Raw genomic sequence first — 18,770 nt, 5'->3', positions numbered from 1 at the left:
TTTCCACAGAACAAGTATCAACATCATTCATTCAACAAACTTCATCAAGAGTGCCATCCACGCACTGTGCTAGGCCCAAGAGATGATTATTTATTTATATCCTGCCTCATTTCAAAAAGAATCTGAACAACCACAGAAATAAATAAGATGTGGTGTAACTGCTGACCTCAAGAATAAAAGTGTAAAGTATGAACGGGAACATGGAATGATCGCTACTGTAAGTTATGTTAGGCACTTTACGAATAAAGATTAAATGAGAAAATATAAAAACCCTATGAAGTGTCATGTTAGTTTGGTGGTGTTGGTGGGGGTGGGGTTAGGTAATTTGGCCAAAGTCACTCAGCTAGGATCTGAACTTGGGTCTTGCAGCTCCAAACTCCAACTGCCTTTTATTATACTTCCCCAGCTTCACAACCTTAATGGAAATAAATCAATAAACACACAAGTAACAATATCTGCCTTGATCCTGATGTGAAATAAGTAAAAACACATCTAAAAAAATCACAATACATCAAGTTGTATTTTAGAAACAATGTAAACAAAGCATATGGTAAGTCTAAGGAAAGTAGTTACCTCTTCCACTAGAAAGGGGGTTTCAAGAACACATGAGTCTTGAAGGATTAAGTAGAAACATTTCATACATAGTTGACACATAAGGAGGACAAAAAGCCAATTTCAAGTGTTTGGGAGAATAAATACAAAAAGCATGACCTCCTCAGAGAACGCTAAGTTCAGAGAGGGAGGAGGCAGGAATGAAGGTGAATTGGAACCAGCGTGTTGAGAGCTTTGAGTCCAAATGAACACACCACCCTGGCCATAACCTTACCTCAGAAGTCTTGAGTGAAATCTCCACACACATCGATCTCCCGACAGCAGGCAACTGTCCTGCCAGTGCCTTTTTTGCTTCATGTGTAACCTCTGGGATGTCTTTGATTGCTAAATTGAACTAGAAAACAAAAGGGACTTTTGTTAAACACTCACAAGGCACATTATGGGAATATAAAGCAGTGAGATGGTTATGCTGGGTAATGCCGGCATGGCTTTGAGTGATGAAGGACATCCATTCATTTCTCCCTTGCCCAGAAAAGATAACCTGCATCAAAGCCCCGAAACTCAGGGTGAAAGAGGTAATGACTTATAAAAAATCAGTCAACAAGGTATTTTTCTAAAGACTAAATTTTTCCCTGACTGCAGAAGAAAGATGAGAATCATATAAACCTAGGGCTAACATTTGATGAAGAATATAATTTCCAAGTGAATGAATCAAACGGAATTAGACATATTAATGTTGTAATTTAGTAATACTATAAACTGTATTCTTTGCAACTGCACTATGTACAATTCCTGATGACAAACACGCCTTAAAAAAAAAAACAAAAAAAAAAACAAAAAAAAAAAACAGGAACTTTACCCAATCTGAACCCGTTGGGGATGAAGATGAACGAGTGCAAATCTTCTCGCCGAGTCGAGCCTGGACAATCACTTGGACAGTCTAAAAAAAAAGCAAACAAACAAGAAAAAAAAAAAATCAATGATGAAGAGTCTTAAATTGCTCTGACTCACAATCAGGGTTAACAGCCCCTGAACACAGGGTTAGAAAGATGCCAATGATCATAACATCACTTTAGGAAATGACAGAATTTTAAAATTCAAGAACATATTAAAAAAAAAAAAACCACGACACAAAAATAATACTGTAAATATTCCTGAGGGCATAATGTCAACTGATTGGAGGAATTTTAGTTTAAGGCTTGGGATCTGTAATATTCTCACATGGCAGAAGGAAATTTGCACATGGTAGCTCTGACTTTCATAAAGAAACAAGTCCAACCGTAGGTTTAAATATTCACTGCCGTACACTTATGTAATCATAGTAGATTTAAACCAAGGATTCCACAATTATTCATATCATTTGGCCCATATGGCAAAAGTCTCCCAACTAATTTTACAACCAGAATCTACTGCATGGATTGTTTTTTACATGGCAATCATGAGAAGGAGTGATAGAGGTGGAAATGATTTTTAGATTTAAGAAAATATAACTTCTCAAGAAAATATAACTTCTCAAGCATTCAAAATTCAGTTTTAATTCCTCATTTACCCAGAAGGGAACAATAAATGGAAGTCAGACATTTCAGAGTTAGTTGATGCTTTGGGAAGGATGCCTGAAATGCTGTCCATTCCAGTCCACTGTCTTTGTTCCCACCCCAAGGGAACATACTGTGCCAATAACCTGGCATAATAGTTTGACATTTCTGCAAACAGCCTTGCAAAAAAAATTTTTTTTGAACAAGTAGCTCTGGAAAATTGGAAGCTACTTTTAGTTACACCCCCAGTACCGCCCCCAAACTTCACAGTTTGGTTTACAACAGACAGAAGTATCCCTTAAAATGGGCAAGCTGCAAGCTGTTATTCTGTATTTCCAAAAAGGGAGAAGCACGGAAGTTATTTCTAACAGTTCTGAGCTCAAGAGAATAGATATATTACCTTGAGGGCAAAAAATTTAATAAACTTGTCCAGGTCCTTTCTGTCCTGGGAATTGAGATCAGTTTCCATTGCCTATAGGAATCTAAAACAGGAAAAAAAAAAAGTGTTGAAAAATGTGACTAATATCTTTTAAATTCAAAGCATACAGAGATGGTATTGTCTAGCTGTGCAAACAGTCATGTGGGAGGGAAAAAAAATTCTCCCTAAGATACCAAAGTGAAAAAATATTAAGTTAGTATCTTTTGAGGAAAATAAATTCCTCACAAAGAAAATCTAGGCTGTAAAATTTAATTCCCATTCCGGAATGGAAAAAAAGAATACTTCCTTAACATACACACGCAAGAAAAGAACCAAAGTCTAGGGACCTGAACAATGGATGAGGACAAGCCATTTTACCTGCATCTGAAACTTTAAGCTTTAACTATAATTTATCTATTAAAAAAAGTTCTACTACCCACCATACTGAGGACTAAATTTCTAACAAGACAAAAATTCTGTTAAAACATAAAATGAGGGGTGCCCGGGTGGCTCAGTCGATTAAGTGTCTGACTCTTGATTTTGGCTCAGGGCATGATCTCAGGGTGGTGAGATTGAGCGCAGTGTGGCTCCTCGAGAGCTGGAGTCTGCTTGGTGTTCTTTCTCCCTTTCCCCTCCCCCTGCTCACACATGCTCTTGCTCTCTCTCTCTCCCCAATAAATAAACAAAATCTTAAAAAACATAAAATAAGATCATTTGTATTCCTTCACAAGGGCACTAAATCAATTTATTTATTTATTTTTATTTAAAATATTTTATTTATTTATTTGACAGACAGAGATCACAAGTAGACAGAGAAGCAGGCAGAGAGAGAGAGGAGGAGGAAGCAGGCTCCCTGCTGAGCAGAGAGCCAGATGCGGGGCTTGATCCTAGACCCTGGGACCATGACCTGAGCCGAAGGCAGAGGCTTTAACCCACTGAGCCACCCAGGCGCCCCGGCACTAAATCAATTTAACTTTGGGGACTTCTTTTGAGAATCTGGTAACAAGACAAGCCCTTTCTCTAGAAAAACACACATATAGAAATGTTTGGATATAACTTCAGGGGGTTCATGGATTTCATGGAGTACATCACAGCTCCTCAGGTGGAAATGGCTTCAGGTAGAGCTGGTATGAGGAAGCAAAAACATTTAGGGAGAGAAGAACATGAACAAAGAGTATCAGCAACAGAGAACAAAATGGATTTGGAACTATTAAGTATCCCAGTCTTTTAGAGGACTACGTATGGACAGGGAGATAGTATGGCTGGTTGGGGCCAGATCATAAGAATCTTGAATGCAATGCAAGCCTAATACAACAGAAACGGGAGTTCCTTCAAGATCTTTGAGGAAAGGAATTAACACGATCAGAGTGCTAACGTCATCTGAATGGTGCTTTAGAAAGAGCTTTGCTAGCGTATTGTAGAACAGTTTTGAGTATGAAAAGCGGGGAGACGAGTTAAGTCCTTGGCAATAATGCAGGCTTGAGGTCAAGGCTAAAACTCTAGTACAGTTATGGTTTGGAGATAGTATGGGAGGGAGATATTTTAAAGGAAGAGCTGATGGGATTTAAGGACTGACTACAAAAAGTTTAACAAGGTTTCAGTTAACAATAAACAGGAAGCTAGTTTTAAGGAAAGGTATAAATAGAAAAGAGCTGAAACTGGAAATTTTAAAAACTGAGATATAATACCATACACAAAAATAAATTCAAAATGGATGAAAAACCTAAATGTGAAACAGGAAAACCATCAAATTCCTAGAGAACACAGGCAGCAAACAATTTGACATCAGCCATAGCAACTTCTTACTACATTTGTCTCCCGAGCTGAGGAAAGGGAAACAAAAGTAAAAATGAACTACTGGGACTTCATCAAGATAAAAATCTGCACAACCAAAGAAAAAAAAAATCAAAAATAAAAGGCAACCTACGGAACGGGAGAAGATATTTGCAAATGACATATATGATAAAGGGTTAGTATCCAAAATATATAAAGAACTTACCAAATTCAACATCCCAAACACAAATAATCCAGTTAAGAAATGGGCAGAAGACATGAACAGACATTTTTCCAAAAAAGACATACAAAAAAAACAGACACATAGCGTATGCTCAACTTCACTCATCATCAAGGAAATACAAACCAAACCTACAATAAGGTATCACCTCACACCTGTCAGAATGGCTAAAATCAACAACACAAAGGACATAACAGGTGTTGGTGAGAATGTGGAAAAGGGTGAACCCTCTTACAATGTTGGCAGGAATGCAAATTGGTGCAACCACTCTTGAAAACACTATGAAGGCTCCTCAAAAATTAAAAATAGAACTACCCCATGATCCAGCAATTTCACTACTAGGTGTTTACCCAAATGATAAAAAAAATACTGATTCGAAGGGACATATGCATTCCAATTTTTATATCAGCACTATCAACAATACCCAAATTACGGAAAGAGCCCAAATACCCATCAACAGATGGATAAAGAACTTGTGATGTATATATACATATATATACACACATATATACATATATATGCACATATATATACACACACACAATAGAATACTGCTCAGTCATCAAAAAGAATGAAATCTTGCAGGACATTTGGGTGGTTCAGTTGGTTAAGTGTCTGCCTTTGGCTCAGGTCATGATCAAAGGGTTCTGAGGTTGAGTCCCACATCAGGCTCCTTGCTCAGGAGGGAGCCTGCTTCCGCTTCTCCCTCTCCCTCCCCCTGCCATGCTTTCACTCTGACCAAAAAAAAAAAGGGGGGACGGGGCGTGCCTGGGTGGCTCAGTGGGTTAAAGCCTCTGCCTTCAGCTCAGGTCAGGATCCCAGGGTCCTGAGATTGAGCCCCACATTGGGCTCTCTGCTCAGCGGGGAGCCTGCTTCCTCCTTTCTCTCTCTCTGCCTGCCTCTCTGCCTGCTTGTGATCTCTGTGTGTCAAATAAATAATAAAATCTTAAAAAAAAAAAAAGGATGAAATCTTGCCATTTGCAATGATGTGGATGGAAATAGAATGTATTATGCTAAGTGAAATAGGACAGTCAAAAAAGACAAATACCAAACAATTTCACTCATGTAGAATTTAAGAAATGGAACAAATGAACACGGGGAAAAAGACAAAGGCAAACCATGAAACAGAACTATAGAGAACAAACTGAGGGTTGCTGGAGGACATGTGGACGGGGGATGGATTAAATGGGTGATAAGAATTTTTTTTTTTTAAAGATTTTATTTATTGATTTGACAGAGAGAGATCACAAGCAGACAGAGAGGCAGGCAGAGAGAGAGAGAGAGGGAAACAGGCTTCCTGCAGAGCAGAGAGCCCGATGCGGGACTCGATCCCAGGACCCTGAGATCATGACCTGAGCCGAAGGCAGCAGCTTAACCCACTGAGCCACCCAGGCGCCCAAATGGGTGATAAGAATTAAAGAGGGCCCTTGTGATGAGCCCTAGGACATATAAGTGATGGAATCACTAAATTCTATTCCTGAAGCTCATACTACACTATATGTTAACTAACTGGAATTTAAATAAAAACTTAAAAGTACAAAAAAGAAAAAGAAAAATAAATAAAAATGGGGTATAACTTACATGTAGTGAAATGCACAAATCTTGGGTGTACAGCTCAATAAATATCTTATTGTTTTCATTTCTATTTCGATAGATACTTTGTTTGTATACATCCATATAATTGCAATTCAGATCAAGTTACAGAACATTTCCAATAGTTCAGAGGGTTCCCTTGGGTCCCCTCAGGAAAAAGTAACCATTATTCTGACTTCTATCATCATAGATCAGTTTTATCTATTCTTACAAATCATTCTATTTAAATAAATGGAATCAAACAATATTAACTCTTTTGTGGGTAGCTTCCTTTATTCAAGTCATGCCTATGAAAATCATAATGCTGCATGTGGAACTTTATTCTTTTTTTCATTGCTATGCAGCACTCCACTTTACAAATATATCACAAACTGTTTATAAATTCCGGCAGATAACCATTTGGATTGCCTCCTGGTTTTGGCTATTGTATTTTTACACAAATCTTTTGGTGGATATAAACACTCCTCACCATCAGCTGTAAGCCCAGCATTATTAATGTTGGGTCACAAAGTATAAGTACCTAGTTTTACCAGACACGGACAGTTTTCCAGAATCTGTACCGATGTACATGCCCATCAGTAGTATATGAGGGTTCCAGATGCTCCACAGCTATACCACTATCTGGTACTACTGATTCTTAAATTTTAGCCATCCTGGTAGAGGTGCGGTAGTATCTCATTTAATCTGTATTAGATGATTAGTGATTAAATTAGTGATTAAATGAACACTGGATTCCCCCTATTAGCATCTTTTCATATGCTTATTGGCTATTTGGAAATCATCTTTAATGAAGTTCTAGTTCAAGCATTTTGCGCAATTAAAAATTAGGTTATCTTTTTTTACTAAACTGTTGAAGTTTCTAAAATATATATATAGTGGATATAAGTACTTTGTTGGATATGCACTATAAATATCTTCTCCCAGTTTGTGTCTTGCCTTTCTTACAGCATCTGTTTCTTTTCATGAGAGTCTGAATATACTAATGGACAAAGGCCAGACTACTGTATCAAAATAGAGCTCTGACCCACAACCTGCAGGAACCAGCCCAGAAAGGAAGTGAAACTAACATCTCCATTATCTAGCCCAAGAAGTCAACATACTATCTACAGTAATCAGTCAAGGAAGTCAAACTATCTCTAGCAACTAACTAGTCCAGGAAGCCAACAGTAACCCTAAAAAACTGACCCCAAAGAGTCAAGACTTGAGTAATAACCCCAAATTACCTCCCCTAATTTTCTTCCCTGGTTCCAACTTAGGACCAACCACAGAAAGCCAAATATATATACCTAAACAACCACAAAGGATGCCCCCACTTGTAGTTAGGCTGCCTAGAGCTTTCCCAAGCCAATCAGGACATATGTGAAGTTCTTCCTTTCCTCCACTATAAAGCTTCCCACTGGTCTACCTGCCTTTGAGTCTTTGCCAATGCGAGTGATGGCAGCTAACTCCCCTGCTATGACAAGCTCTGATTAAATAGGCTTCACCCATTCTCATTTTTGTATTTATTTCCACATTAAAAACAGCCTTGCTGAGGTATAACTGACAACAAAAAATATATTGGAAATGCAAGGCATAGTAAGTTTTTTTTTAAAGATTTTATTTGAGAGCAAGTGAGCATAGGGGCAGGGGAGCAGAGAGAGAAGGACAAGCAAACTCCACACTAACCGCAGAGCCTGACTCAGAGCTCAGTCCCACAACCCTGAAATCATGACCTGAACAGAAATCAAGAGTCAGACGCTTAACTAAGGGAACCACCCAGATGCTCCAAGACACTGTAAGTTGTGACATCTATTTGTAACTGTAAAACCATTACCACAAAATATTCCCGTTGTAATCTCTCTTTCCAGTACCTCCTCAATGCCTCATCCTTTGGCAACCACTGCCCTGCTTTCTATCACCATAGATACCTACCTGCATTGTCTAGAGTTTTATATAAATGAAATCAGACAGTATGTACTCTTTGGCTTCTTTCACTTAGCATAATTATTTTGAGGTTCATCCATGTTGTGTTCTATGTTCATAGTTCATTTGTTTCTATTGCTGAGTAATAGCCTCTTATGGAGTCTTTTGATTAACAGAGGTTCTTAATTGTAATAAGTCAAATTTCTCAACTTTTTTTTAGCACTTCTTTGTGCTCTGTTGAAAAAATTTTTGCTGATCTCAAAGTCATGAAAATCTTCTTTTCTTCTAAAAATGTTATTGTTTACCTTTCATGTTTACATTCATGATCCATCATAAATTAATTTTTCCTGTGGTAGAAGTTTGGGGTTGAGGTTCATTATTTTTTGACAATCAGTTCAGGTTACTTAATAGGTCAAATCAAAACACCAAATAACCAACTTGTAATTAATGGAAAGGGTAAGACTGAGGTTAAAGTTGGAGAGAAGGAGATATTCTCCAAAAAGAAGGAATTGTTTAAAAACCATAGCAGTAGACGAAATCACCATGGAAGACAGAAGGGAAAAATAACAAAGGCCCCAGGAAAATACCATAAAGAGAAATGCCAGAACTTATCAGAGAAATATGAAAAACGATTTCTGAGCAGTTATCATGGAAACTGAGAGGAAGTAAATTTTAAGATTGAAGGGATGGTCAAATATCATAAACGTACTTGTGGAGGAGGCAAAACTTTACCTCTACCCCTCAGGTTTCCAGCTGGGCCTCTTTAACAAAAGGACAGATTAACAGGAGAAAAATGGTTTATTAACACCTGCAGTGTACATCTCACAAAAGAAACCTCAGCAGAGGGGCACCTACATGGCTCAGTCCGGTTAAGCGGCTGTCTTTGGCTAGAGTCATGATCCCAGGATCCTTGACCGAGCCCCGGATCAGGCTCCCTGCTCAGCAGAGAGCCAGACCTCAACAGAAAAGTAATCCAAGAGTGTGGCTTAGAACTGTGGCTTATATGGGATCTTCAACAAAGAATGATAAAGTTGTAGAGAAATGACAAGACAAAGGAAAGCGGTTCTACGCTTCCAAGGGTGGCAAACTGTGGGAAGGTAAATATATGGGAGGAAACTAATGGGGTAAGGTTTGTTTGCGGATTCCACCGGTGCCTTCTCTGAGCCGGTAAGAGTCTGTCTCTAAGAAAAGGAGAATTTATCTCACCTTCTGGCAGAAAAGTGGAAAGTAAAGACAGGTTTTTCAACATTTACTGCTTAATGGCCCTCAGATAAAAATAATTTTTATTTCAAAGAGGCATATTCACATTCTAGTTTCCTTCACTTTCAAGGTGATGAGAAAAACGCCACTGGACTTGACATCATGTTGCTAATGATCTTTGAGAGGATCACTTTTTTTTTTTTTAAAGATTTTATTTATTTATTTGACAGAGAGAGATCACAAGTAGACGGAGAGGCAGGCAGAGAGAGAGAGAGAGAGGGAAGCAGGCTCCCTGCTGAGCAGAGAGCCTGATGCGGAACTCGATCCCAGGACTCTGAGATCATGACCTGAGCCGAAAGCAGCGGCTTAACCCACTGAGCCACCCAGGCGCCCCACTTTTTTTTTTTTTTAAGATTTTATTTATTTATTTGAGAAAGAATGAGAGAGAAAGCATTGAGAGTGGGGAGGGTCAGAGGGAGAAGCAGACCTCCCAATGAGCAGGGAGCCCAATGTGGGATGATCCGGGGACTCCAGGATCATGACCTGAGCCAAAGGCAGTTGCTTAACCAACTGAGCCACCCAGGTTCCTGAGAGGATCACCTCTTAAGAGCAGGGGTGCTTCAGCTGGATTCTGAGAAGTTAAGAAGGAAGAGACCTCAAGCTGCTGTGAAAAGGATTTTCTCTACAGCATAGCACTATTTGAGCAAATGCGGGGGGGGGGGGGGGGGGGGGGAGGGAGAAACCAATGAAGGAGAAACAAAGCACCTGAGAAGAAAGAATTGAGGGACTCAGATGCCACAGTAGAGTCTACTTCGGATCAATGAAAGGTTAAGGCCCGAAGTGATCCAAATTATAAAGGACTTATCTTTTAGAGCCTACCATTTGTCTGTCTGACAGCATTTGAAGCATACACCCACCTTCAGACCTTCCGGAATACTGGTTGAAAAGAACACCAACAAATGTTAAGGTAAGAATAAAAAGCCTTTTAAAGGGTTAAACTGTTCAAGGCCCTGAAGCAACCACAGCAACAGATCTGAGATAAGAATAATGCCAGAGGGGCGCCTGGGTGGCTCAGTGGGTTAAAGCCTCTCTCTCCCTTCCGCTCAGGTCACGATCCCAGGATCGAGCCCTGCATCAGGCTCTCTGCTGGGCAGGGAGCCTGCTTCCTCCCTCCTCTCTCTCTCTACCTACTTGTGATCTCTATCTGTCAAATAAATAAATAAAATCTTCAAAAAAAAAAAAAAAAAGAATAATGCCGGAGGGTTGTACTGCCCTTATTTTATACTTAAGTGGGGAACTGTGTTCCCACCACCAGAACACCAACCAATGCAAACAGAATAGCACAATGACTCTTGTGACTTTTTGTTCAGAGGTAGGAACTAAAGGATTATGTAACTAGAGTTAGTTATAGAGCCGAAAGGGGCGAGATCTCCACTGGGGAAAGTTATCTATAGACATCAGAGCTTGTTGTTCCCCTTAGGCCTCGCCTACCTAGCAGTTAATTCATCCTTTACAATATAAAGTTTACCCTATGCCTTGCTTGTTGTAACAGTCTTTCTTTGAATGTTCCAAGGACTTGAAAGGGAAATTAAAAAGGGACCTACAATTCATCCCTTTTTTTCTGCCCTTTACTAATACTAGCCAGTTACTAAATCCTTCAAGTTCTTGCTCATACAAAATCCTTTTATATATGTGATACATTTTCATTTCCAAAGAACCACCTTAATCCAGGTCTCATTTCTTAGCTGGAAGAGACTCACTTGGTTACTCTACATTTGAACGAGATCAGGATATGCCATCCCAAAATAAGCCACTTTGGCATAAAGATTATTTTAAGCTGAAGACATTTGAGATTCAACAGATGTAGAAAGAAACCTTCTTGGGCTTCCCTTATCTGACTAAAAGCAGAAACTTCTGAAAAATGAGGACAGCCATAAATTCCCATTTCAGGTTGGCATCTACTTCTGAGAGAGATCACAAGTCCCCACTCCGTGGGAGTTTCAAGGTCAAGAAGAAGATAGACCATTTGCACTTACCTAAACAAATATTATCACAAACCTTTTAATCTCCCATTTGTTCTCTTAAAGACTCATTTGTCTTTTCTAAAGAAACTGATTTGTTCTTCCCATAAAAGTCTCCCCCGCCCCCCACCTCCGCCCCACCACCCCCCAGTACCTGCCTGGCTTAGTGGGATCAGCCTGCAGCTCTTGATCTCTGGGTCATGAATTCAAGCCCAATGTTGGGGAGAGATGTGAATGAATGAATGAATGACTAAAAATACATCTTTTTGGGGCACCTGGGTGGCTCAGTGGGTTAAAGCCTCTGCCTTCGGCTCAGGTCATGATCCCAGGGTCCTGGGATCGAGCCCCGTATCGAGCTCTCTGCTTGGCAGGGAGCCTGCTTCCTCCTCTCTCTCTGCTTGCCTCTCTGCCTACTTGTGATTTCTCTCTGTCAAATAAATAAATAAAATCTTTAAAAAATAAAATACATCTTTTTAAAAAAAGCCTTTTCTTGGGGCGCTTGGGTGGCTCAGTGGGTTATAAAGCCTCTGCCTTCGGCTCAGTTCATGATCCTGGGGTCCTGGGATGGAGCCCCACATCGGGCTCTTTGCTTCGCGGGGAGCCTGCTTCCCCCTCTCTCTCTGCCTGCCTCTCTGCCTACTTGTGATCTCTGTCAAATAAATAAATAAATAAATACATATTTAAAAAATAAAATAAAATAAAATAAAAATACCTTTTCTCCTAGGCCTCTTTCTCTTACTAAATTAGACATGTAAGTCCCAAATGCTAACCACCAGGGTTATTCATCACTGAGTACTCCTATAGTTGATAGTCTCATGTCAATTTATTTTTTATTTTTTTTTTAAAGATTTTATTTATTTGGCAGAGATCACAAGTAGGCAGAGAGGCAGGCAGAGAGAGAGAGAGAGAGGAGGAAGCAGGCTCCCTGCCGAGCAGAGAGCCCGATGCGGGACTCGATCCCAGGACCCTGAGATCATGACCTGAGCCGAAGGCAGAGGCTCAACCCACTGAGCCACCCAGGCGCCCCTCATGTCAATTTAAATTGCAGGCTCTTAGGTACTAAACATAAGAACGTAGGGAAAGTTTTCCTCAACACCTTCTTCTAGGTTACCTTGTAAACCTCAGGCACAATGCTAAAAAAGTAAGTAAAGCATTATCTCATACTGCTCTTATGTTCCAGAAATTGTGACAAACTCCTAAGTTTCAACTTCACGATTGCCCATGCAAAGTCAGCAGGGAAAACAGGTGAGATGATTTTGAAAAGGTAATCAGAGGTCTGCTAGCACTTTCTTATGAAAGATCTTGGTCACTGAAATTACCAAACAAATGGTGATCTAGAACCAGTGTCTAGTCCTTGGACATACCTGCTCAAAACACTAATTTCATTAGTTCAACCAAGGTTTTAAGGACAACTTCAGTTATAAGAGAGTATATATACTATAAATCCAGTTTATTATTTGAAAAATAAAATGGCTAAGTAGATGGAAAGAGAAGCATTAAGTGATCAACATATTGCCTTTCCTAAAAGTGGCCATTTTGTGAAACCAAAATTATTTCCGAAGGTTAACTGGTTATCATCCTACTATGAGGTTCATGTATCTTTCTCCACCTCATGGGCAAGCATACTGGAATTCCACCAAGAGTCTAGAGAAGGGTAACTGGGTGGCTCAGATGGTTAAGCGTCTGACTCTGTATCTCAGGAGCCTGGAATCAAGCCCTGCACCAGGCTCCACACTCCTCCTGTGGAGCCTGCCTGGGATTCTTCCTCACTCTGCCCCTGCCCCCAACCCATATGCAGGGCATTCTCTCCCCGCCAACCCAAAAAGCCTAGAGAGGCTTCTTAACTGACAATGTATGTATTCACTTGGCTTTATGTTTCTTTAGACATTGCAGACCATGGCCCACATTCATTGTCGTCACCAACACATTATAATTGACTAAAAGGCTGTTTACATTAAGGTTGCAGATGCCCTAATATGGTGGGTTTTAAAGCAGTTCATCAGCTGCTAGAGGACTGCGCCAAAGTATGGCTTTAGGTTATCACTTAGTTCAAATCAAGGCCATCTCACCTCTTAGCATTATGGGGTTTCAATTATGTTGCAAACTCTTCTGCACACTTATTCCTTCACTGATAATATGCTGAATATATAAGTTTGTGGGTTTTTTTAAGAGTTTATTTATTTGACAGAGATCACAAGTAGGCAGAGAGGCAGGCAGAGGTGGGGGCGGTGGGAAGCAGGCTCCCCGCTGAGCAGAGAGACCAATGCACAGCTCAATCCCAGGACCCTAGAATCATGCATGACCTGAGCCGAAGGCAGAGGCTTTAACCCACTGAGCCACCCACGCACCCCTAAGTTTTTTGTTTTTTTTTTTTAAAGATTTTATTTATTTGACAGAGAGAGACACAGCAAGAGAGGGATCACAAGCGGAGGGAGTGGGAGACAGAGAAGCAGGCTTCCCACCAAGCAGGGAGCCCGATGCCAGGCTTGATCCCAGGACCCTGGGATCATGACCTGAACCGAAGGCAGTTGCTTAACCGACTGAGCCACACAGGCACCCCCTGAATATGTAAGTTAATCACAGCTACCTACCACCTTCTTTATTAAATGTTTTGCCCTAGGGACATAACCTAATTACTATGTATAATTTCAGATATTTACAAAAAAATTCTATGTGGTTCCCACCAACATATATTTGATTAAATTTATCAAGTGTTACCTTTTATAAAATGGCTTAATTAGGTCAGAAATATATTTACACATTGTAATCCTCCCACAAATACTGCTATCCCCTCATCAACACCTATTTTCCCCAGACTCACCATTCACAGCTTTTCCTGCCTGAGAAATAACCTCAATTAAGGCCTTTAAGACTTATACATTTAACAACAAAAAATTTTTAGTGGGCTTTGAATTGCAATTTCAGTTCAACAACGTTCTCTGCACATCATTTTCTTTTTTCCCCCATTTTTTTAGAGAGTGAGAGAACACACTTGAGAGTATAGGGAGGAGAGGGAGGGAATCTTAAGCAGGCTCCAAGCCTACGGGGGAGCCAGCCATGGGGCTGGATCTCACACTCCTGAGATCATGACCTGAGCCAAAAGCAAGAGTCGGATGCTTAATTGACTGAGCCACCCAGTTACTTCCATCATTTTCATTAATAGAAATTCATAACAAGTAATTCTTTAAGGTTCCCAAAGTATTTAGAACATGTAGAGATTTATACTATACTAAACTATTTTTAAACAAAATATAATAAGCAAAATGTGGTATGTCTATATACAATGGAATATTATCCAGCCTTAAAAAGGAAATTCTGATACATGCTACAACATGGATGTACTCTGAGGACTTTAGCTAAATGAAATAAGCCAGTCACGAAAGGACAAATGCTGTATGAACCACTTTTATGAGGTACTCAAGAGGAGTCAGATCATTGCCATAAAGCATGAGTGGTTGTCAGGAGCTGGGGAAGGAGAGAATGGGGAGTTAGTGTTTAACTCCTCATTGTTATGTAAGATGTAGATAATCTTACATTGTTATGTAATATGTAGATAATCATCAACATCCAAATACTAGCCAGAAAATTCTACACCACTGCTCCAGTGCAAAATATATAATCAACAAGGGAAAAGCAGACTTAACCAGATGGGCAGGTTCTCTACTTCTTTTGACTTTCATACCAAAATGGTAATTTCAACTTAAAAAAATGAGTTCTACTTAAGTAGGTAAACATTTATCTCAACTATCTTCTCAATCCCCAGTTAAGAGCACAGAAATATAAAGGTTGTAAATAAAGGCAGAAAAGGGGGCGCCTTTGTGGCTCAGTTAGATAAGCATCTGCCTTCGGCTCAGGCCACGATCTCTGGGTCCTGGGACTGAGCCCTGAGTTGGGCTCCCTGCTCAGCAGGGAGTCTGCCTCTCCCTCTCCATCTGCCAATGCCCCTGTTTCTGCTCTCTCTCTCAAATACATAAAATCTTAAAAAATAATAATAATAAAGGCAGAAAAGGAAATAACAAATGAAAGATATCGACAAAATATTGGGGGGGGGGCAGTGAACAGACTGGTTAAGTATAAAGGTTTCCATGCTTGTTTATTTCTACTCACTCCTAAAGCATCATTAAAACAAAAAATGGCAGGGGCGGGGGTGGGAGGGCTTAAAAAGCATACACACAGGGACCAGAAGAATGCGCATGGAGATAATAGCATCACAGTTTTGGAATACAGAAAACAGAAGGAACAGATAATTGACAGAGCAGAGCTGACAAAGCAAACTCATCAGAACCAAAGAACCCAAAAGAGGCTAAGGAATGAGAGTTACCAGATCTCTCCTAAAAAAGTAGAATGGCAGATGAAGCTGAAACAGGAAGATTATTTTATAAAAGTCCATAGAATAAGCAGTTAGACCCCACTCTAGGCCCTACACTCCTTTCATAACCCCACTCAGGGCAAAACGGTCCTTCCTCCCTCATGTTAGAAGACTGGACATTGACTTTTTGGAAACAATGAATCAACGAACATGCTGGATTTCCATCAGGTCTGTATGAGGCACTCTGTTCTGAAGAAAAGATTCATGGGGGGAGAGCAGTACCCTCAGTTTCCAAGGGGGAAAAAACCACTTTATTGGTATTATAAAAATCTAAGAGAGTGGCACCTGGGTGGCTCAGTCAGTTAAGCATCTGCCTTTGGCTCAGGTCATGATCTGAGGGCCCTGGGACTGAGCCCCACGTGGGCCTCTCTGCTCAGAAGGGAATCAGCTTCTTCCTCTCCCACTGCCAACCACTCGTGCTTTCTCTCTCAAATAAATATTTATTTATTTGACAGAGAGAGAGAGAGAGAGAGAGAGATCTTAAGTAGGCAGAGCAGCAGGCAGAGGGGGAAGCAGGCTCCCTGCTGAGCAGAGAGCCCGATGCGGGGCTCGATTCCAGGACCCTGAGATCATGATCTGAGTCGAAGGCAGAGGTTTAACCCATTGAGCCACCCAGGTGCCCTCAAGTAAATAAAATCTTTAAAAAAAAACAACAAACAACCACGAACAGAAACAGAAAGAAAAGGGAAATCTGCATAGGCGAGGGCAGTAGTAAGCAGTAAAGGAGAATAAGAGTTTTATCAAATCAGGTACTTAAAACATCCAACCTCATTAGCTGAAGCCCCGTGGAGACAGCCACGCTGGAGTCTCCACTGAGAAGCATGGACGAGTGTCCTTCCTTCAGGTGAGACTTCCAACTGAAAATTCCCGTAAGGGCCATATTTAGAGGGCAAACAACAGGATCTGAAGTTAAACAAGTGTTCGCCTTTGTGCAGTTTGGAGTGAGCTGAATTGCTGTTATCATGTCTTTAACTAATCTTCAAAGAGCCTGGGCCACATGTGCTTGCCGCCCCCTTCTCAATTCCATTCTGAGGGGCCAGCCCAACCTGGAGCAGGAGGGGATGTAAGGCAAAATTTATAGCTCTTAGCGTCCAGACCAGAAGGTCCAATTCTGACCTGGAGACCAGCTAATGTCAACTAATCAGGGTCCCAAGATCACTTATCCAGCACAAGTCTCACGAACAATATTCTTTAGCCTGTCTGTGTATGTGCAGGTCGGAGTGGTCAGTTATGTAGGACAAATCATAGAAATCTCCATCCATACAATACACACTCCCACTCCCATCTCTGGAGCCCCCTTCTCCACTTGGCTTGAAAAACACAGGCAGCCATGTTGGAGGCTTTCACCCAATGACTGGTGATCCCTTTGCTGTCCCATTCAATTTGAGCATGATGCACCAAAAAGACAGCAGAAACTAAGGGTGTATGAGTGAATCTGGTGGGGCTCAGAGGATCACTGGGTACAAGCTGCACGCCCCCCCCCCAACTTTTTCAATTGGAAAAAAACCTCAAATGTCAGTATATAGAGGTTTTGGCCTCTGAGGACACTGAATTTCCCCCAAGGAAGGCTCTAAGACCCCTTGTGGTGCTGGGGACAAGTTTTCAATTTCTTTCTTTAGTAAATACCAAGGAGTGTGATTGGTGGATCATATGGTTAAGAGTATGTTTAGTTTTGGGTAAGGGGATGTGGGGAGAGGTGAAGGGGATTAAGTAGTACAGACTTCCAGCTATAAAACAAGTCAGTCACATGGATGAAAAGTACAGTGTAGGAAACACTGTCAGTAATACTGTAATAATCTTGTATGTATATCTCATTTCACTGATGCTAAGTATCTTTTCATATGACTCTTTCCCATCTGCATATCTTTGGTGAGGTGTCTGTTAAGGTCTTTGGTCCATTTTTTAATGGGGTTGTGTATTTTATTATTGAGTTTTAAGAGTTGTTTGTATATTTTGGATAAGTCTTTCATCAGATGTGTGTCTTTTGCAAATATTTGTTTCTAGTCTATGGCTTGTTTTCTAACTCTCTTGACAACTTTAGGCTTTTTGAAAAGCAATCTATATATGGAACTAATCTAATACTGAAAAGCTAACAGTTCCATGATTTAAGTATTAACCAAATTCAGTTGCTTTGAGTAACAACTCCTGGCATGTTAACGATATTGCTTTCATATTTATATATGCTTATTTCTATTCATCATGCAAACTACAAAATAGTAACTTCAACAACTATTAAAATCATAGGATTATTTTGCCTACAATTAAAAAAATTATTTACAGATGCTTAGCACAAATATTATTTTCAAGATTGATAAGAATTTAACAATGTTCCCATAAACCACTTTTAGATTTTTTTAAAAGAGAGAGTGCACATGCGTCTGAGAGAGGGGAATGGGGTAAGGGTAGGAGAAGAGGAAGAGAGAATCTTAAGCAGGCTCCATGCCCAGCGCAGAGCCAATGTGGGGCTCAATCTCATGACTCTGAGATCACAACTTGAGTTGAAATCAAGAGTCAGGTGCTAAATCAACTGAGTCACCCAAGTGCCCTCCCATAAAGCACTTTTATTTATTTGGTTTTTTTTTTTTTTTTAAGATTTCATCCACCTATTTTTGACAGAGAGAGAGAGAGTGAGCGAGAAAGGGAATACAAGAAGGTGGAGAGGGAGAAGCAGACTTCCTGCTGAGCAGGGAGCCCAATTCGGGGCTTGATCCCAGGACCCTGGGATCGACCCAAGCCAAAGGCAGATGCTTAATGACTGAGCCACCCAGGTGCCCCCCATAAAGCACTTTTATTTTTTTTTAAAGATTTTATTTATTTATTTGACAGACAGAGATCACAAGTAGGCAGAGAGGCAGGCAGAGAGACAGGAGGAAGCAGGCTCCCTGCTGAGCAGAAAGCCCGATGCAGGGCTTGATCCCAGGACCCTGGGATCATGACCTGAGCCGAAAGCAGAGGCTTTAACCCACTGAGCCACCCAGGCACCCCCATAAAGCACTTTTAAACGCACATTTATCATGCAAGTATATGAAGTCTGGGGAGCACTGAAATTTAAACTCACAATTTTATATTTACTTTCCCAGCTAGCAGTGGAAGAGCAGAGACAATCTTTTCTTGCCAGTCATTTTGTTTACTGTCTACAGCAAGGATCTTCACATTTTCCTCAACA

General features: G+C 40.5%; 1 protein-coding gene across 11 annotated transcripts in view; it reads right to left on the bottom strand.

The window, feature by feature from the left end:
* Nucleotides 1–18,770, bottom strand: part of ATG13 (autophagy related 13) — a 56,637-nt gene that overhangs the window by 25,086 nt on the left and 12,781 nt on the right. For all 11 annotated transcript variants that reach the window (XM_047693085.1, XM_047693086.1, XM_047693079.1 and 8 more), the window contains 3 exons: nucleotides 2,488–2,569; nucleotides 1,412–1,492; nucleotides 827–946 (listed from right to left, as the gene is read on the bottom strand). In XM_047693085.1, coding sequence (XP_047549041.1) covers nucleotides 827–946; nucleotides 1,412–1,492; nucleotides 2,488–2,556 — 270 coding nt within the window. In that variant the 5' untranslated portion in view covers nucleotides 2,557–2,569. The remainder of the gene's footprint in view (nucleotides 1–826; nucleotides 947–1,411; nucleotides 1,493–2,487; nucleotides 2,570–18,770) is intronic.

This window comes from Lutra lutra, chromosome 10, assembly GCF_902655055.1.
Source record: "Lutra lutra chromosome 10, mLutLut1.2, whole genome shotgun sequence".
Classification (NCBI taxonomy): Eukaryota; Metazoa; Chordata; class Mammalia; order Carnivora; family Mustelidae; genus Lutra; species Lutra lutra.
The sequence above is the reverse complement of the archived record's forward strand: the minus strand, read 5'-3'. Positions and strand labels throughout refer to the sequence as shown.